General features: G+C 50.2%; 1 protein-coding gene across 4 annotated transcripts in view; it reads right to left on the bottom strand.

The window, feature by feature from the left end:
* Nucleotides 1-21,084, bottom strand: part of INPP4A (inositol polyphosphate-4-phosphatase type I A) — a 119,021-nt gene that overhangs the window by 14,046 nt on the left and 83,891 nt on the right. For 3 of the 4 annotated variants that reach the window (XM_081155963.1, XM_081155962.1, XM_081155964.1), the window contains exons 14-23: nucleotides 20,297-20,480; nucleotides 18,918-19,136; nucleotides 18,079-18,214; nucleotides 14,451-14,483; nucleotides 10,102-10,274; nucleotides 9,036-9,159; nucleotides 7,980-8,106; nucleotides 4,439-4,579; nucleotides 2,208-2,305; nucleotides 599-711 (exon numbers count right to left, since the gene is read on the bottom strand). In XM_081155963.1, coding sequence (XP_081012089.1) covers nucleotides 599-711; nucleotides 2,208-2,305; nucleotides 4,439-4,579; nucleotides 7,980-8,106; nucleotides 9,036-9,159; nucleotides 10,102-10,274; nucleotides 14,451-14,483; nucleotides 18,079-18,214; nucleotides 18,918-19,136; nucleotides 20,297-20,480 — 1,348 coding nt within the window. Of the gene's footprint in view, nucleotides 1-598; nucleotides 712-2,207; nucleotides 2,306-4,438; nucleotides 4,580-7,979; nucleotides 8,107-9,035; nucleotides 9,160-10,101; nucleotides 10,275-14,450; nucleotides 14,484-17,961; nucleotides 18,215-18,917; nucleotides 19,137-20,296; nucleotides 20,481-21,084 lie in introns of all 4 variants that reach the window. The other variant, XM_081155961.1, reaches the window with a different exon arrangement.

Below are 21,084 nucleotides of genomic sequence, written 5' to 3'. Positions count from 1 at the left end.
CCTGCCTCTGTGCTCAGACCAGGCAGGGAGCTACGGAGCCATCTGGGGCCACTTGTGCCTGAGTTTGTGAGTCCCAGTGACCAATAGGCCCCAGTGCTGCCAGGGAGAAGAGTTAGACCAGCCGTCAAGGGAGAGTGAATGACTGGCTATCAAACTGTTTCGACGCCAGGCTCAGAGCGGGGCCTGGACTCCACAGGACACTCCATGAGAACATATCTGAAGTGCTAAGTGCTCAAGGGAAAGAGAAGATCTGAGCTGCAGGGTACAAAAAACACTGTTTAAAGACGGGAAAGGTCACCACGGTCTCCTTTTGGACCTGTTAGGAGATGCAGGAGGCAGTGAGTTCAGCCGGTATCGACTGTGCAGGCTTCTGAGAGTGACAACTACAATCTGCCTGGTTAGTAAGTGCTCGGGACAGATTCTGGGTCAAGCTTATTGGAATTCAGGCAGCCCAAAAGTAATGACCTCACAGGCAACTCTCAGGATCTGCCAGAGTCTGGGACACGCTCAGTGTCTCGTCTCTGCCCCTGGCCCAGCTGCTGTCATCATCGCCACCACTGGAAGCGGGAGAACGGACGCCCGCTCCTCACTAACGCACCTCAGCGGCCTGCCAGAGGATGTCCACGTTCTTGCTCTTCCTGGCGTGGACGTTCTGGCCCAGGAACCGCAGCAGCTCTGGCAGGCAGGTCTGGCTCCGGGAGCGAGGCAAGCCTAGAAGAGAGGAGGAGTTGGGAGCTGGTGCCGCGCCGGGAGCTCAGCCCAGTGAGCTGCCGAGGCTCAGAAATGGACAAATGAAGAGTTTCTGGATGAAGCCGGAAGTTTAGTGTGATTTAAGCAAGAAAGCAGAGTGTGTTTAGGGTCTGGACCTGGCTCTCGTGGGTGAGAACTTAATGACTCGCTTCAGCCCCTCCAGCTCCTCCAAGGGTCTGGAGCACGGACACAGAACCGCCAAGGACAGGAGGGAGGGAGGGGGGAGGCAGGGCGACCCATCTAGTTTTCACAACCTCCCCCAGGGGTGGAGGACTCTTTGGGCAGTGATGTCAACCAGTGAGTGGGCTTGGCCATTACTGGGGGATGTGGGACGGGCAGCCTACAGCAGTGGACTTGCAGTGACCCAGGCAGGGTCGCCCTCTCCAACAGCTCCCTCTGCCACCATGGTATCACCAGGTGCCTCTGGGACCCCTCAAACTGAAGACCAATCAGCTCACCAGCTCGCCTGATAAACTTGGGATATCCAGACACAGGGATCATCAGGGAAAAAGAGGAGTCTCAGGTCATGGCTAAGGAAAACAGCCATGGTGCCTAAATCCCCAAGTTAAAACCAAACACGTGGAATTCTGGGATCGAGCTGCACATATAGTATCCACCACAAACCTCACCCTGGTGGACACGGGATCCTATGCTAATTATTCCACACTCCTGATGTGTGCCCAGCACTGTGCGGTCAGAGGACAGGGCAGAAACAGAAAAACAAAAACGGGCTGAGTCTGTGATGGAGGCTGTGGGTGCCCAAGGAGGAAGCTAGAGACCCATCAGGAGAATCTGGCCTGCTGGACACCATCTTACTTCCCCAGATCAACTGCAGTGTCTTTCTGGCCTCCCCTGCTGCCCTGTTAGTGAACACCTGCCCACTGATGAACAGAGAAGACGGGGTTCACACCGGGGGCAGGGGCGTGTTCTATCTGCTCAGCCTCAACAGACCAGCAATTCTGCAGCGGCTAAAGGCTATAAGGCTGCCACTCCCCCCAGCCTCCTGGGTCGTGGTCGAGAGCTGGTGGCCCCACCCTGGGGAGACTCATGCCCAGGTTGTTGCTCCTATAGCCACACCCCTCTTTGGCCTCATCACCAGGCCATGTTAACATCTCCTGGGCCCCTGCATCACTGGAAACTGACCACACCCCTAAATGTTAAGCACAGAACTCCTCCTTTCTGACAGGATGCTTGCCAGTGACTGACAGTATGTGCCCTGTGTGATGTGGGTGGAAAGAGGACAGGTCAGAACCGGGACACCTGAGGTCTACAGCCTGAGGGCAGGTCTCGGTGGGGTAAGGACAGCAGAACCAGTGCAGGTGAAAAGACTGCATGGGGGCAGGGAGCCAGGCAGGAGGCAGCACCGGAAGGCCGGTCAGCAGCCGGGTTGGCAGGAAGCACACCCAAAGTGACACAAGACAATGAGTGGAACCTACCACAAGTGAAGAAATACTTACAATCCTCAGGCAAAACTTCCTTAAACTGCTCGAAGTAGGAATTTAACCGCACCAAACTCTCCATGTTGATAACTTCTTGTAAAGACGTGTCACCAAACCTTCGGAGATCACAGGAGACGCTGTTAGTGGCTAATCCCACTCTCTTCTAGCACAACCATATGCATTAAAGCTAACAACGCCGACTCACAAACATTTACTGTGCATAGCAAATTCTGAGCCACTTTCCTGCTCCCAAGCAGAAGGCTATCTCCACTGTGTTGGTGACCAGTTTAAACACATTTCATTAGCAGAAGCCACATACAACTGGTTACAGATGTGCCTAAGAGGTTATGAAAACTACACCCATACCAGTCCCTCCCCTCTGGAGCACACTCAGACACCTCTCATAGCACTGGGTGGGAGTCCTGTGTCCTCCCATCCCACAGGACCTTAAAAAAGGGGACAGCAATGGGGTGACGGCTGGGGCGTGAGGACACAGTCCTGCACTCTGCCAAATGACTGCACCGATGAGCTGTCCTCCTATACCATGTGAAGACTCTGGCTCTTTTCACCATGCAGTTCACCCTGCCCACCTTGTAGGCAGCGAAGATGTGCCAGAAGCGCAGGGACAGGTGCCACCAGGCTGGTGCAAAGCGGCCACAAAAACACACAGGCTCCGAACTCTAAGCCTGGAGGCCAGTCCCACTCCACCCTTCCCTGCTGACGGATCTCCCTGCACAACAGCCTCTTTGTGGCCCCAGGTCCTTGCTCAGAAGGCAGGACTCCCTCCTGTGGGTCCACCATGGCCTGTCCACCCTGAGGACCATGATGGATTTTCCTCTAGGCACCTGCTGCCTTGGGGGTCACCTTGGGACATGGTAGCTAGGCTTTTTTACGAGCTGAGGGGAGAATGTCCCAGGAGCAAGGCAAAAATCCTGGACTCACCCCACCATCATATCCTCCTCCACCAGCCCCTGCGCTCTCTGTGATGTGTCCCTGCTCTCACAGAGTCATCAGCAACAGCAGCTGCCACACGCAGGGGACAGTTCTCCTCCCTGGGACACTGTCCTGCTGGGCCCAACACTCCTACTCTCCCTGCAGTGGGCTCCTCCACCTGCCCACACCTTAGAGGGCTCTGAGCCTACCTCTCCACGCCCTGAGCATGGCCCTGCTCCTGGCTCCTGAGCTCAGTGCCCCACCCCCACTGCTGGAGAAGCTTGGATGTCGTTCTCCTGCCGTCTGTCTCTCACACCTGCCCAACTGAAGACCCAGCCTCCCTCTCATTGCTGAAATGGCTCTCCGTCCACAGGACCCGCCAGCCTCCGGCTCCACTCTTTCCAATAATCTTCTCAGAACACTTTTTCCCTAACATCGTTCAGGACACAGCCAATCTACTTAGAAAGTAAGCCTGACCATGTCCTGCCCTGCTGACATTCTTCCATATCTCCCACCAGTCACACATTTGCCAAGTGGGGTGACCCCACACCTAGGGGTCAACGGATCTTGACCACCGGGTTTAAAAGCCCATCATCCTGGAGACCAAATACCCTTAACAGAGTTAAGAGGCCTTTTTATTCTAAAGCACACGTATCACGTGAATGTCACTGGGAGCAGAAAAGACTTTCATGTACTGTGAAAGGTCATGGCAGGTTGCACATACTCAATCCCCTCCTCCTCTGCAACATATACACACAGGTGCGCACACACACCTGCACACATGGCTCCTCCCTGCCACTAGGCAGGTACCCTAAGGGAGTTTACAAGGCATAAGCCCTTAGAACCAAGGTGTGGCTCTCAACCTGGCATATAGGCCTCTCTAACCTCGCCTGTCCTGCCTGGGACCTGGGCCTCTGGCCCCCAGGCAGTTTCTCCCTGCCTGCCTTTCCTCAGGCTTCTTGGCCTGGGACACCAGGTCTCTCCTTTACCTCATCTGACCATCTCCTACTTACTCTTCAAAACCCCCTTCAGTGATCACCCCCTTCGGGAAAGCCCTCATAGGTCCTCTCAGACAGCGTTGGGGCCTCTACTCGCTGCATTTATTTTCATCTTTCACCCACATCTCTTTCCTACCAGCCCAAGTCTTGAGGACACAGGCCACATCTGGTTTCGTCTTTGTGTCCCAGCAACAAAGACAGGGCCAGGTATATAGCTACACTTAAGGACTATTGGCCAAAGAAAGGAAGGGGTGACAGTCCATCCAGCACTCGGAGCCTGCCCCAGCCACCCCATCCCCAGGAGGGCTGAGCACGCACCTCTCAGCCAGCGTCTGCTGCTCGTTGATGCCCACGTTGAAGAGGACGGGCTGCACCCGAAGCAGCATGCCACTCTGGATCTCCCGGGGCAGGGTGTCAAACAGGGGGCCTGGCAGAGGGATCCGCACGTTAAACCCATCCCTAGGAAATGGGAGAGGAGGGGTTAGGCTTGTGACAAGGGAGACACGAGGGGAGACGTAGGAGAAGAGGCAAGCCAAGCTCTCTTCAGTGTGGAGTGTGGACTGGCCACCTGGCTTGGAGACTTTCAAACTGCTGGTGTGAACCTTTAGAGGATGACCTTAATGAAGAGGGCTACAATAAGCACCTTTTTAAAAAAATATGTTTTTAATGATTTTAGAGAGGGAAGAGCAAGGGCGAGAGAGAGAGAAACATTGATGTAAGACAGAAACATCGATCAGTTGCCTCTTGCACATGCCCCTCTTGGGGATCAAACCTGCAACCTGAGTATGTGCCCTGACGGGGAATCGAACCAGCGACTTTTTGGTGCACAGGATGACACTCAACCAACTGAGCCACACTGGCTAAGGCTGTGATAAGCACTTTTAATTGAATGAAACAATAAAACAAAAATTAAGAGTGCACGGCAGGAACTTCCAGTCAAGATGGCAGCGTAAAAGCAGTACTCGCCTCCTCCCACAACCACATCATAATTACAACTAAACTACAGAACCACCACCATTCAGAACCACCTGGAATCTGGCTGAATGGAAGTCCTACAACTAGGGATTTAAAGAAGAACAGCTTTCTCCCAGAGAGAAGTTCTGGCAGAAGCCACTGTTCCTTTGCTGAGCCCTCCCCCCACAGAGCTGGCAGGTGGGCATCATCTCCAAGTCTCCACCAACCTGGTTAAGGCTGTTAGCCCTGCTCTGGTGATTTCGAGATACCACCCCACCCAACTTGCATGCCCATCCAAGCTGTTTCCAGTGGCTTTTCCATGCAAATGGCCTGTCTTGTCTCATGCTTCCGACTTTCCTAAAATCTCTCAAACAAGCAGCAGCTGTCCTCAGATTGCCCTGTACCTCTTGCTAAGTAGCCCCAGGCCTGGCACTAGCAGCAGCCTGCTTTGGTTCACAGCTTGGACTCTCCTAGGCACCTTCAAGTCCAGCACAAGTAGCAACCACCTACAGATTGCTGTGTAGCTCATGCTGGGTGACCCCAGGCAGGGCCCACCTCCTGGGAGGCCCAGAGCCAGTGCACCAGGTGGACAGCTTCAGACCACACCAGATGACAACCCTACCACCTCCACGAGAGACTCACTCAAAGGATAGACTGGGCGGGCACCAAAGACCCACTGAAGCAAGCCCTGCTCCATAGGGTTGAATCCTGTACAGCAGCTCCTCTGCTGTAGTCACAGCCAATCCTCACAACCAACTGGCCTGGGGGTCAATTTCTCCCAGTGATGCCAATAGCAATCAAGGCTCAACTACAACAGGACAGTGCACACAGCTCACACCTGGAGTGCCCAGCTCAGAAGACTGCAGAGGAAGTGCCACCAGGCCCTACAGGACACCTACTAAACAAGGCTACTCTACCAATTCCAGGAAGCATAGGAGCTCTACTTAATACATAGAAACAAACACAGGGAAGCATTAGAAGCAGATGGCCTTGGTTTACAGGTTGGCCTCTCCTGGGTACCTCCAAGCCCAGCACAAGTAGCAGATACCTACAGATCATTCTGTGGCCCCATGCATAACACAGGCAGCAGCTGACCTTGGCCTGCACCTCCCAGGAGGCCCGAGAAACAACAGGCCCAGTGGATTGCTTCCAACCACATCAAAGCACCATCAATCAACCATCTCCCCAAGCAATACACTCAACGGGTAGACTCAGCAGGCACCAGAGCCCTGCTGAAGTAAGTGCTTCTCTATGGGGTGAGACCTGCACAGCTGACTTTTCAAGGTGGGTGGAGGTGGGTAGTCAGTGGTCACAGCCAGTCCTTGAAGCTGATCGGGTGGAAGTAAATCTCTCCCACTGATGTGCCAACAGCAATCAAGACTCAACTACAAGAGAAGGGTGTACAGCTCACATGGGAGGGGGGCATACTTCAAGTGCCCAGCCTGACTGATCCAGGAGGCTCTGTCCCACTAGACCCTACTGGACACCTACTACATTTGGCCACTCTACCAAGCCTGGGAGACTTAGTAACTCCACCTAATACATAGAAACAAGCACAGGAAGCAGCCAAAATGAGGAGAGAAAGACACATGGCCCAAATGAAAGAACAGAACAGAACTCCAGAAAAACAACTAAACAAAACAGAGACAAGCAATCTACTAGAGGCAGAGTTCAAAACCCTGGTCATAAGGATGCTCAATGAACTTTGTGAGAACCTCAACAGCATAAAAAAGAACCAGTCAGAAATGAATGATACACTAACTGAAATGAAGAATAATTTACAGGGAATTAACAGTGCAGTAAATGAAGTCGAGAATCACATCAGTGATTTGGAATATAAGGAAGCAAAAAACACCCAATCAGAACAGCAAAAAAGAAAACAGAATCCAAAAAAATGAGGATAATGTAAGGAGCCTCTGGGACAACTTTGAATGTACCAACATTTGCAAGATGGGGGTGCTGGAAGAAGAGAGAGAGCAAGAAATTGAAAACTTGTTTGAAAAAATAATGACAGAAAATGTTCTTAATCTGGTGAAGGAAATAGACATAGAAGTCCAAGAAACAAAGAGAGTCCCAAACAAGGTGAACCCAAAGAGGCCCACACCAAGACACATCATAATTAAAATGCCTAAGTTTAAAGACAAAGAGAGAATCTTAAAAGCAGCAAGAGGAAAGCAGTTAGTTACCTACAAGGGCGCTCCCATAATAATGCCAGCTGATTTCTCAACAGAAACTTTGCAGGACAGAAGGAAGTGACAAGAAATATTCAAAATGATCAAAAGCAAGAACCTACAACCAAGATTACTCTACCCAGCAAAGCTATCATTTAGAATCAAAGGACAGATAAAGAGCTTCCCAGACAAGGAAAAACTAAAGAAGTTCATCACCACCAAACCAGTATTATAAAGGTTCTTCTTTAAGATAAAACAAAATTTTAAAAATATGAATAATAAAATGACAATAATAGCTATCAACAACTGAATATAAAAAACAAAATAAATGAACAAGCAGAAGAGAAACAGACTCATAGATGCAGGGAACATTTTGATAGTTGCCAGATGGGAGGGGGTTGGAGGGATGGGTGAAAAAGGTGAAGGGATTAAAAAATACAAATTAGTAGTTACAGTATAGTCACGGGGATGTAAAGTACAGCATAAGAAATATAGTCAATAATATTCTAATAACTATGTATGGTGTCAGATGGGTGCGAGATTTATTGGAATGATCATTTAATAAGTTATGTAATGTCTAATCACTGGGGTGGACACCTGAAACTAATAAAACAATGTACGTTAATTGTAATCGAAAAAGTTTCTTAAGTGATTTTTTAAAAAAGGAGTGTATGGAAGATAATAAACATAAATTAAGACACTGCAAGTTCTGAGAATTTAAAAAATACTTCTACCGATTTCCTGTGATGACAGGCAGCATGTCAGTTGATGCGTTGGAAGTGGCCTGAGTGACTTTGAAGGTCACGTTCCTCAAGTCCATGATTCCAAGGCTCATGTCCTCCAGCATGGCCAGCTCCTCACCTGGACAGAAAAGAGGGAAGGAGGGATGTGAGATGGAGGGGCCCTGCTATTCTCCCCATGGACTCAGCCTGGTCATAGGGTGGGGCACAAAGGGAGGCAATACAATCAGGTATGGCTGTGATGAGAGTGGGTGAGATTGTGGGCAAGGGCCTTTCCAAGCTTCTTCACTGTAAATGCTGCTTCCCTTCTCCCAAATAAATGCTGCTATGAAACCAATAAATACTTTTAAAAAATAATTCATTTTTACCTTCTCAGAGGAAATTTAAAAAAATGGAGGTAGAGAGCAAAGAACCTTTTTAGAGGGCATTTTGGAAATATCTATGAAATCTTAAAATATTCCTACTCTTTAAAAAAAAAATTATTTCTAATGATTTTTAGAGAGAGAGGGAAAGATCAATGTGAGAGTGAAACATCAATCAACTGCCTCCTGCATGTCCCCTACCAGAGGTGAAGCCTGCAACCCAGGCATTTTATGCACCGGATGATGCCCTACCAGCTGAGCCACACTGGCCAGGGCTATTCCTACTCTTTTTGACCCTGAAACTTTCCTTCTAATAATGGGCCCACAAGTGAAGTGCACAGACTTATGTGCAGAGATACGTATCAACACTGTTTTCACAGGAGGAGTTCAGAAACGGCCCGAACATCCTACAGGAAGTTGGTGCTTAAATAATCATCATCCATCCTCAAGTAGGAAGATCTTGCAGATGTATAACAACCACAAATCAAGCTGGGGTTGGGGTAACTATACAGGACTCTGATCTGGCTCTGTTACATAGTTCAGTGATGTTGAATTTATTTAAATTGGCATGTGTCACTTGTATAATAAGAAAAATATGTAGCGAGAAAGCATGGGATCACCTGTGTGCACACTCCCATGAACCCCTGGATCCCAGAGGCGCAGGGTGCGGGAGCCCTGGGGATCTCACCATAGGTGCTCAGCAGGCTCTCAAACTGGGCGAGCAGCCCGATGGTGTAGAGCTGTCGCAGGAAGCCGTCGTCATGCAGGCAGTTTCTCAGCTTGATGATGAAGCCACAGATGAGAGCGGTGAGCTGTGGGGACAGACATCTCTTCACCCAATGGCAGTCCCCTGGGCCTGAGCTCCTCTGCTTCCTCGCTCTCACCGAGCTTCAGCAGCACCCCTCTGCTTTGGTGTCTGGGGCCCCAGGGATGGTGTGCCATGCTCCAGTCTCACTACTCTGTTGCTCCCAAAGGTAAGTTTGGTTTTGGCTCAGCCTCTGACCTGTCCTGCCTGCAGTTATTCCTGGGCTAGAACCTCCTGGAAGCCAAGAATTAATTCCCCACAGTGAAGGGTCTATACACCCAGAGATCCATACCAGCTCAGGCTGGAACTTGAGGTGGCCACAACAAGGAACAGAAGTGAGAGGAGACATGGGCACTCTGTGCATCTCCACCATGGGAGATTTTCCATGGGAGAAACAGGCCTCCCAGGGACGCGTGAGGACAGGCAGAGAATCAGCCCAACCCTGTACAACTGTTCCCTTTGCTCAACTGATGACTTGCATCAATGAAACTTGTGACATTCATTTAAGCTCCTCCCTTCTGAGGATAATAGAAATCACTGGAATAGTGTGCACAGGCTACAGAACTAAGCACCTGCTGCTTTATAAACAGAAAAACAGATCACACTGACAGCCATGTCTCCATCACTAAAATTCTTTATAGGTAAAAAAAAAAAAAAAAAAAAAAGGCCTGAGTCACTGGCAATGACACCACGTCCTCAGGGCAGGAGGAGCAAGGGTGTGCATTCCCTCAGTGTCCGTTCTGCAGGGAGAAACTAGTGTGGAATCAGACCTGCTCCTCAGTGCAGACAACTGGGTGGGTTCCTCCCTGTGTCAAATTCTAGATCTCCACGTTAAGGAAATGGAAAAGCAGGGGGCAGGACACTCTGCCATCTGTGATTTTTCCAAAGTGCAGAGGGAGGAAAAGGCTTCCTGGGCCTGTTTTCCTGTGAGGGAGGTGCGGGGGCTTACAGTTTGGCAGAAGACCACGTCGCGGCGGTGCTGCAGGCTCAGGTAGGTGGCGATGGTGGGCGCGCTGTCCTGCATAAGCAGGAAGACCATCGCCTTCTTGGCCTTGTCGCTCATCATGGCCACACAGTCTGTGAGTGTGGTGAGCAGGGGGTAAAGGGCTTCACTCCATTCACCTGGGCACGGGGGAAGGCGGCGTTTGAGAGGGAAGAGTGAAGAGTGAGGATCTGAAACCGAACGAGGTGCTCAGCCCCACCAGCGCTGCCCTCCCCCTCACACCCCTCTGCACCTTTTCACTGCCTTGCCCACGCTCTGGCCCCAAATGGGGCCAAGATCTTCCCAGATATGATCTGGTGACTAACCCTCCAGCCTGAAGCTTTCCCATAAACTGCAATGTCAGTCCTCCTCGGGGACCCTGACACATGCCGGTCTCCCGAACCTATGGGGCTTGACACGTAAATCTCAAGACTATTCTTTTTGAGAAAAACAGCAAGAGAAAACCCTGCAAGTCATAACTAAGGAAGAAAATTATTCTCTGCCAAGGCCAAGCCCCTTCAACAGCACCACAGGTCCTCCACCCGGGGATAAGAGCACCCAGAAAAGTGACCTGTGACCTTGCTTCTTGACTCGGGTATTAAGGCAGGCTTGTCATTCTAGAGCAAAGGACAACCCATCCTGGTCTAGCCTTTGTGCAGCTATGCTAAATTCTCCCTCTGCACATCTGGAAGAGACTGTCCCACACGGCTTCCTGTGTTCTCAGCTCTCAAAATGTCCCTTCCTTCTGTACTCACTCATTTCCCTATCCCGACCTTCCCGCCCAGTTGCCATCTACTTTGAGTTAGGATTTTTTTAGGAATATAAGGAAGCTTTGACCCTGTGCCAAAACAACTTTTTAAAAATAGAACCTCAGGGGAGAAAAACAGCGTGAAAGGTATTATTGGCTTTGGTTCTTTTTTCCTTTCCTATTTAGAAGACATTTAAAAGGGAGAAGACATTGCCCTCATCAGTTATATTTTTAGCAGGTCACCAAACCCAGGAATAGGCATTCGATCACCAGCACTGGGTGTGCCCCAAATGCAGCAGGGGCGGTGGGGTGAAGCCTGGGCAGTGTATGCTGCTGAGGGTGAGGGTATCAGCCACAGGGTGCCTACAAATGCCACCACACTCTGGGAAGGCCCGGGGCCATGTGAGCAGTGCACCTGCAGAATGTAAGCTCCATCTCAGATAAACAGCAAGAAGGGAGACCTGGCTCTGCTCTCTCAGACTGTGTGTTTAGCACTACTTCGAAAAACAAATTAGAGAAATGCCTAAAATCTGTAGAAGGACTCCCCTATAATTAGTGCTTGGTGAACGTAGATTTTTGAAGTATATGTAGCTATTCAAAATTTGGCAATGACCTCACTATATATGCAGGCCCAGTGTATGTGAACAGATTTTATATGTGTAATGGAAAAAAGCTGGCTTAAATTTAGAAAGTCTATAGCAGGAAGGTCTTAGTCAATAAATCATGGTGACAAAGAACACTTTAGTGGAAAATGTGTGTCCCGGGCCCGCTGCCACTGAGCAGGGTGGGCCGTGGGCAGGCCCCTGGGACCTCTCAGCCATGTAGGCCCTTCTTGGTATAATGAGAGTGTCCTATACTAAATAATATCCAGGTCTCTTTCCTCCTCTAAAAGTCCCAGAGACCACGTTTTTGTTTCTTTGAAGAACTCTGTTGAATACAAGTCAATTATATTCAGCAACTATTGAAAAAAGCCAATGGCAACCAAGTTTTAGTGGCCAAATAGTTTGGTAGAAGGTGGGCATCATAAAGACTATTCACAAAGAAGTGCTCTTAGAGCAAATGTTGCCCATTTTACTTTCTTTCCCACTTAACATGCATATACATATGCAATTAACATGCCAATTATGCTCATTTTAACCTGAAAATGCTCAAAATGTATCAGTGATCCTATCTAGGAAAACCCTCCCCACATAGCAGTTTTTGACTTTGCCTACTTCTTCAAAAAGATCCACAGACGAATGACTCAGTTTTGCTCCCTTATTTAAAAAAACACCCGACAAAACTGGAGTATAGAAAGCATGGTTGGAAAGCCCATGTCCTGGAGGAGGGGATGCGGACCAGAATGAGGGCCCATCCTGAGCCCCCAAGGCCTGCGCACTCACACTGCCCGCTGAGCACTTCACTTACAGCCATCTCCTCACTCAATCCACAGCCGGGGTCATGGACACAGGTGAGGAGACAAGGCTCAGCAGGGCTGAGGAAGACACACGGGAGGACCTGCCACCTGCACACGCATCTGACTTACTCTAAATGGACATTGGGAGCCTCAGAGTAGGGGCTGGGGTTATACGTTTTGGATCACTGTGAGGAGAAGCTAAAATTTAAAACTTCCAAGCAAAGTGAATTTCAGGGACAGTAAGGAGATGTCTACCCAGGACCTGTAGTTAAGTCAAGGTATCTGGGATGTGAGGGTTGGAGAAGGGTTATAGGCTCTGCTTCCTTCATCAAGAAAGTCTTGCTATGAAAGAAAACAGCAGCGACCAACAGGTGCCCTCGTGATGCAGCCGACTCACTCCAGGGGCAGCTCCTTACCTAGTTGCTAACCTGTAACATTCGCTGACTGGTAGCCAACCCATGGACCATACTTTTGCATTTTTCCCCCCATTAACAGGGGAAGGAGGGAGGGAGGGAGACTGAGAGAGAAAGAGAGAAAGAGAGTGTGTGTGTGTGAATCCAGACTCAATAAGGTTCTGCAGGAAAAGCCAAAGGGATTCCTGGACGGGGACCATTTTAGTCCATTTGACATCAATTTTGGACAAGCCCCCAGTGCTCAGGAAAGGACACAGCTGACACGAGCCGGGAGAATCCCACAAGTCAGGCGCAGTCTGTGTGCTGCCTGCCCAGGAACCCACTAGTCATCCCATTAAGTTCTGTAAACTTCAGGACAGTGTGTAGAGAAGAACCCTGAGCTGCTAAGGGACAGGCTCATGATGCTGCCACCCCTCTCCTGGTCCTGACTGCTGGGTGTGGTCCCGAACTTCACCACCTCAGGCTCCGGGGGAAAACCAGCTCAGCATGAAGGCACAGGCTGGCCATGGAGGTGAGCCAGGAGCGACAGCGGAGACAAGGAACTAAATAACTACCTGTGTATCTACCAAGGCCTCGGTGGCCCTGAGGGTCCAGGGGACTGGGGTGGGAGACCCCACGCTGACGTTTTTGGGAAAAAGAAACTGTAAAGGGGCTGAACGCAAACAGGGGGTATGATAAACACAGTCAGATCAGCCCACTGATGAGTAAGGTTGATGGGGTGCTGGGGGTGCAGCCAGCAGTTGCCCAGTGAGCTGAGCTGGAACCATGGTACTGTGTGAGCTGAGAGGAAGTCTGGTAAATCCCACCATTGCTGGTTTGCTGCCCTTTGGATATAGAGCAGGTATCCTGCAAGCTCCTATTTATATGCAGTCAGGAATGTGTGACCATCAGACGATCATGCAGCTGTTTAGAGTGTAGGAAAATGACACATTATTCAGGGTCTCATGCTCACTCTGGGGACAGGTCACATCCAGGAAACTCAGTAGGAACTAGAGCAGGGTCGGCACTTTTCCTGTCAAGAACTGGACAGTATTTTAGGCTCTGAAGACCACAGGGTCTCCCCTGCAACTGGACTCTGACGCTGCTCTGGGAAAGCAGCCAGAGGCCGTATGTGAGCATGTGGGCACCACTGGTTTCCAGGAAAACATTTACAAGAGCAGGTTGCCTGGCAGGACTTGGCTCAGAGCTGCAGTTTGCCGACCCCGGAACAGGAGCTGTAAATGCATTTGCATGATCTCTACATGCAAATGCAGCAGAAGCCCCATCTCCAGTGCTCACTCCAGCAGAAGCCCTCAGCAGTCATGCCTGGCATCTAAAGCTGCATCCAGACTCAGAAAAAAGGGTGCTGTGTGATCACGAAGGTCACAACACTGGGGCGGCTACCTGTTCTCCAACCACTCCCCATGTGACGCTCCTAAGTTCAGGTGAAATCAAAGGTTTCCTTTACAAATGTGTGCCCTTCTCTCTTAGTCAGGCCACCTGCTTCAGGAAGCCCAATGCACTCACAGGCATTCATCATCTAAGAAGGCTTTGAGGGGGGGAGGAGGGAAGATGCATGTGGTGGCCTGCTTCAGGCCACAGTCCCCAGCCCAACTGATCCCTCACCAAGCCTCAGAAAAGTTGCTACATGCCTCACAATGAACACCTCCTAAAACAATTTTGTAACTCTGGGAACAGACGGCACTCTGCTAACACAGCTATAAGCGCTAGCTGAGTATTAGAGAGACATCTGCAGACACCTCGAGCAGAAACCACGTACCTGGGCTGGATTCTTCAGGAGGGGGGCTGCAATCTGCACAGAAACGGAGGGCAACATGGATGATTAGGGAGCAGCACACAGTTCAAGCACCAACAACTCAACACCTGCAGCAACTGCTTCCACACTTGCCGCGAGGTGGCTAACCTGAACAGAGAAGAGTAGGGCGGCCTGCCTCTTCCCCAACAAGTAAACGCACGTGCTCCACCTGCTCCCAGGCAGCGAGCCCCTTGGTGGTAAACACAGCCTGATTCACAGGCATAAACATTCATGTTGCTAAGACGTCAACATAGAATGCTCTTCGGGGTGAGCACGCTTATGTACTACAATGTGATGACGTGCCCACGTCTGTGACATTGTATGTGATGGAGCTCATGTTGATTCACAACATCTGGAAGCAAACTTGCAATGAGAGAGACTGACCAGTCAGTTAGCAGAGGTCCCACCGCAGAGCCACTGCCCTGCTGACTGGCGAAACCTGGGCTGCAGACTGCCCGTTGAGATCCAGAGGCAGGATCCAGGGATGAAGCCCATACACCAGAAATATCTATGCCACGCTTTAAAATGTACACCAAGTATAAAACTCTATGATTAGGGGGTGTCTGGAATTTGAATGACCTTCCAGGTCCCTCAAAGAATACCAATTTTAATTCGGTTTCACCCATACTTGAGTCACACTAGGAAGTACTCATTTCAATTTCACATTTCCCTTAAAAACTCTAAGTTTCCTGTTAACTGGGTGTGCCACCTAAAAGAAAACAAGTTTGAAAAGGGATCATTTGGAATAAAAGCTTATTTTATTTTTCTGTCTAAACTTTTTAGCTCAAAGAATGCCTTCAAGATACTGAAATAGGTAGTTTCAGATCTCCAAGAATAGCCAGGACTGGCTATATGGAGACTTTCACAACCTGTGAAACTGTCCAAAAGTGGGTGGTAAGGGATCCTTCCCTTCTCCTCATCTTTGGTGATGATTTTTTTTCTCCTGGCAAAGGGGATAGAAATAGAGCAAAATCACAGGCCTCTGTGAGCTACAGACTTCAACCTCGTTGATAGAGCCCACCTACTTAACATAGAGTGATCCTGGTGTGGAGATGCAGAACAGCAACTTTTAAACATCTGTCTGACTGATGAGAATGACCCCAGACCCTGATTTCTGCCTTCTCGGAGACCCAGGGCCTGAATGAAGAGGAAGGCCTGCGAGTCTGTTTTATGACCTTGTGTCGTAATCCAGACAGCTGGATCAGGACCACTCCTGAGAAGGCATCGGGGTTAAACCCGGCTGGGTAAAATCTCTCAATCAAAGAGGAGAGGGAGTGGTTCCCTGGGGTACTCCTGGACCAGTTGCTTGTTTCTTAGGTCAAGGAGTTCCTTGAGATTTCATGACCATACTTTAGCACATAATCTCAGGGCACACAAATGTGGGTGCGACCCACAGACCTCAGCTTAAGGACAACCTGGTCCTGGTTTGAATGATTCTTCAGGGACGAGGAGAGCAAGAGGTGTGTACACTGAAGGTAATGGAAGCCACAAATCCTGGGGCGGCACTTGTGGGAAAAATGGGAAGAGAGGGAGAGGCCTATGGGGCCTCCAGTGGGTCCCGAGGAGCCTTGGCCTGAGTGCTCCCCACCTGCCAGGCAAGGCTCTGACCAGCTCTGCAGGACAGTGAGCTAAGAGGCATGCAGCTCCTTGGTAAAAGAAAACAAGGACCCAGGATGGGCAGAGAATTGGAACAAAAAGTAACGACGCCTTTCAAAGAGGCAGGGAGCTGTCTGTATGTAATAAATATGCAGGTGTGAACACAACCTGCTCATTAGGCCAAATGCCTGCCCCAGCAATGCCAAATGGTCTCAAAAGTCATGCCAGGGCCCAGTCCTGGCCCCAAGGACAAGAGGCTGAGTAAAATACATGGTTCACAGCCTGGTTCCTTCTGATCCTCCTGCTCCTGCTGAGGTCTGAACAGCATCCTGGTGATGCACTAGGTTCTGGGTTAAGGGTCATGGGCAGTTAACTCAGTGGCATAGGTCCACACATTTCTGTGAGTACTGGGCAGCAGTCACACTCTCTCAGTGTATGCTTCATATCCCATCATCACACACAATTACAAGTCAAACTCTAAATATTACAAGTCATAAACAAATGCTCATTTAAATAACTTTAAAACTGCATTTAAATTTGTCTGTATTTGAACAACACAGGATGTGTCTAGAAAAAAATTACGGCATTTAAGTTATGGCGATAACAGTCTATCTGATTAAATAAAGTATCTCCTGCATTTTAAAAAATCCAATAAATTACGTTTATATCTGCAGAAAAATTTTAAAGTACAAGCAAGACAATATTAAAGAGAAATGAGCAATGAACTTTTAGGAAATTGTGAAAGAAACACAATTTACATTAAAAAATGGGAACACAAAGAGAGACGGAGATGCTCCATGAGCAGAACTATAATCCCTCCCAGATGGAACAGTGAAGGACATGAACGCTGGTGAACAGGCTCCAGTGAAGCAGTGCCCTGGAGACAGACTGCAGGCAGAAGAAGGTGAGGGCACCTTACAACAGAGGAAGACTCATCAAGAGGCTCTAAATAAAGGAGAATGATTCTGCCTCCAATGAAAGTTGCCCAATTCAGAAATTAAAAGTCCTCACTGTAGGAAGCCTAACCCGGGCACATCTGGGCCTTACTTCCTATGGCTAAATAGCCTCAAAGGAGAGCAAAGAGGAAACAGAAGCTCGGTCTGCGGCCTAGTCCTGGCTGCCGGGCCCAAACTGTCTCTAGCTCTTACAGGAAAAGGTGGGAGGCCCTGAGCTACAGGGACAAGAAGCCGTATCTCCAGCCTTAAGGCTATAAGCGAGGCCGAGCGTCTGGTTATGCTCTGTGTCCCCACAGACAGAAGACTCTTCCTGGAGTGTTGCTTGTTGCCAATGTCCTACCATCCACTCAGAGCCCCATCCTGGAGGTGGTAACAACAGAGGAAGTTAATTCAGCTCCCAGAGGCACAGGAACAGATGCAACCACCAGACTGAATTACCAACACATCCCAAGGCAACGTGCCTCCGCTGGGTGAGCGCACCCAACCACTGACAACCGGCCTGTGCTAACAGCTCTCCTCCAGCTGTGTCTCTGCACCATCCATCTGTCCTTGACTCTACCAGTTCCTAGTGCAATAAACAGCCCCATAGGAAAGGCATATGAGTTAGGCCTCCTTCAGGTTCTCAGACTGGCTTATAAACCAGTAGTGCCAGGAGCCCAACCCTGACTGCTGTGGCAGTGTGACCCCAGAGGGCCCTGAGAGCCTGCCTTAGCGAGACACACAGATGCACACATGGGCTCTGTGGGCGTGAAGCCTACAAGCGCCTCTGCCCTCACTGCCCACTGCTCCATGCACTGCAGTGCCCCACTCTGCCCGACAGCCCTTCCTGCAGTCTGCATGGGAGAAGAAGACATGGAGTCAGACACAGACAGATGTGGCACAAGGCAGAGGAAGAGTGATAGGAAGCGTGGATGCATACGCACGTGTGGTCAGGTGAGGATGGCATGCAGCAGAGGGCATGATGGTGGGGTGTGATGAGGAAGGGGCATCACAGAAGGGGTCCTCCGGTCTGATCCAGTAGGCGTGGCCGTTCAGGTTACCTTTCTTGCTGGTGCCACTGCCCGAGCAGGGGAAGACATCCTCACAGCCCTCATGCAGGCGCTCCTTCTGGAGCAGCTTGTCTACCCGCTGGATGATGCACTCCAGGCTCTTGTCAACGTTCAGCCACACTTTCTCCTTCCAAAGCAAAAGAGCTCATTTGGGTCAGCTCTCCGATGGGAAAGACAGAACAGAACACAAACCAAACCATCCCCCACTGGGAGGCCAGATAGGGCTTCCCAGTACCTCTCAGTGCTAACAGAAGGGCCACAGAACCTAGTGAGCCAGTGTGACCCCTCCTGGCTCCACTGCAGATCTCCTGCATCATACCAGAGGAGACTGAGGTATCTTTTGGATTGAAGAAGATAGAAAATGCTGATCACTTCAGATGGGGTGGTGGGGAGGAGGCAAGGGAGGGCCAAGGGGAATAGGATGCCCAATCAGGGCTGGAGCAGAGATTGCCTAGTAACTCACAACTCTGCTTCTAAACAGTCCCAACACATGACAAAACCAGTGCTATGCTATGACCCCTCCCTCAGGAGACACAGATCTGCTCTGAGGCACTGTGAGGACTCTGTGAGGACAATGCGATACGGTGTCAGGGAGAGAAAACTACCCCTTACAGCAAGGCCAGAGAACAGCCAGCCCACAGTAGCTCTGCTCCTCAGATGGACACAGGTGGTAAACTACTGTCTCCTTCCCTAAATCACATGGCCCAGCAGCCATCTGGAAGGAGACTCAGAGCTTGTCTGCAAACGCCCCTCTGAGGGAGAGGCTAGTGAGAAGTGCGTTTCCAGCCCAAGTTCAGTAGTATGGCGAGGGCAATGAGCAGCAGACTCACCCACTCCTCCTCATGCCAGTCCACCTGCAAAGATGACCGGCTGTTCCTGCCCGTCCATCTGGCCATGAGGGTGTCTTGGTCATTCCTGAGCATCACCTGCTCCTCCTCAGTCGAGGTGGGGGAGGCCTTGGAGGCAATGTAGTCGGGCCGTGCCGCATTCAGCCCGTGGATGGAGTTGGCCAGCAGCTTACAGTCGCAGACGGTGACCAACTGCCGGGTCTGCAGGCGCACACACACCCGACCACTGAGTCGCAGGCCAGGGACTGTCAAGCCTGTCCTCTCTGAGAGCGCAGGACTGCCTGAGTCCAGCACTCCTCCACCCCCTCCACAGTGCAAACCTTGAGGGCTGCCGCCCACAGGATGCCGAGCCTAAAGACTGCCTTGGGACCCACTGTCGGAATCTTAGCCAGGATTTCCCACCAGGAGAGAGGAGGACATGAGAGAATAGGAGGAGGCTGAGAAACCTGACAGCCTTTGACCCCTGCCTGCCTCTGAGCATGATATGCCTCAAGGAAGGGCCTAGAGAGCCCAGAGCCCCAGCCTTCAAAGAGGTCAGGCTGTCCCCTCTGATTCTAGGGGTCAGCCTTACTCTGGCTCAGTCACTGAAGCTGTATCTTTCTGGCCCAGTCGCCCTGGCTCAGGGGACTCTGTATGCATCAGGGGCTCTGCGCTCATCATGTTACTCTGACAGCTTTCTTTTTCCAATGGACCTGACCGCCAGCTCCCAATCTTTTTGTGGGTGACATGTGGGAAGGATGTACTGTGTGCTGTTCAGGGACAGCACCTCCCCCAGCACAGCAGTTGACTGGGAAGTGTGATCAGAGTCTGTGTGTGCGTGCGAGCGATAGAGGTAAGTAATATGAAAAAGCATCACCCACCAAAAGGATATGATGTACCCACATCCCAGGGTAGACATATATTTATATATTTTAAATCAGGATTAAATTGCTGTTAATTAAAGGCTGACTTACTGATCACATATAAGCCAATAAAATAAACTGTTCTTATATTGTGTCTGTATAATAACCCACTCTCTTTTTAACTCCAAGGACAATTGAATGGTGGGGGAAATGTGCTGAGGTTACTAAGAAAGCATGGAACTGTCCCAGCCTTAACAACGACATCCCCAGACTTGCTGGGAGACACCCCTGCATGAAATAGCAGCTGGTAGCACAACCCTTGGCTCTGTCCTTGGCCTGGCCCATCCAGGCCTGTGACCATGGGCAGATCACCAAACCCCCTGGGCCTTGAGGGAACTGGATCTGAAGCTAGATCTTCAAGATCATCCCAATGTCACCTTCTGTGTAAATGGCTTTGAGCACACTATGACACACACCCAAGGGAGGCCCTCCCACATGCAGCAGGGCTGCCCCTCCTACCTTGTCTGCCAAGATGGCGAGTGTCCTTTCGAGGCCAGTGGCAGACCTGTCCTTGGCTGCCCGCGAGAGCCGCTCTGCATAGTAACTCACTTGGGTTTTCAGGGTATTGATCTGGGCAATGATCTCCTTGGCTCTGATGACGTCCTGTGGTATGTAGATAATGGACTGGCAGCTGGATGAAGTACTAGAGAGGATAAGAGAAGATCCTAAGGGGTTCTCGGATAGATGAGGCTAGCAGCACCCTCCCCACTCAGCCCACAACTGACACAAAATAAAGCACTGTTACTCAGGGACATTTTCCTGGGCTGGGGAGCTATTGATGCAGAAAAGTAAATCTCAGGAGATCCTTTCTGTCTATATGGTAGAAGCTTGAAATATTAACATACATTAATCTTCTATCTATATTTGTCTGTATCTGTATTTGTACCATGTGCATGGTCCTTGTGTGCAGATATTAAATCCAGAAATTACCCAAATGCTCAGTCTTCCACCTAAAAACCTCACCTGTCCAATTCTAAGCAGGACTTAAGTGGAGACACAGTGTCTGCTGATGGCAGAGGGGTCAGTTTATCACAGTAAAGTGAGACTTCCGTGGGTACTGGACTTTGCCAAAAGGATCCTACGTTTTTTCATTTGGCCAACTGGGACTTGAAACCTCTTGTGCATACATCCACAGTTCTGCTCCCTCCAGTGTCTGACCCCAGCAAAACCTCAGAAAACAGGGCTTTCTTCCCTCCCCCTGCTCCAGGACTTCCCTACTTTGAAAAACAACATTCCACCAGATGAGG

Source organism: Miniopterus schreibersii, assembly GCF_964146895.1.
Source record: "Miniopterus schreibersii genome assembly, chromosome: 13".
Lineage (NCBI taxonomy): Eukaryota > Metazoa > Chordata > Mammalia > Chiroptera > Miniopteridae > Miniopterus > Miniopterus schreibersii.
This window is presented reverse-complemented; position numbering and strand designations above follow the sequence as displayed.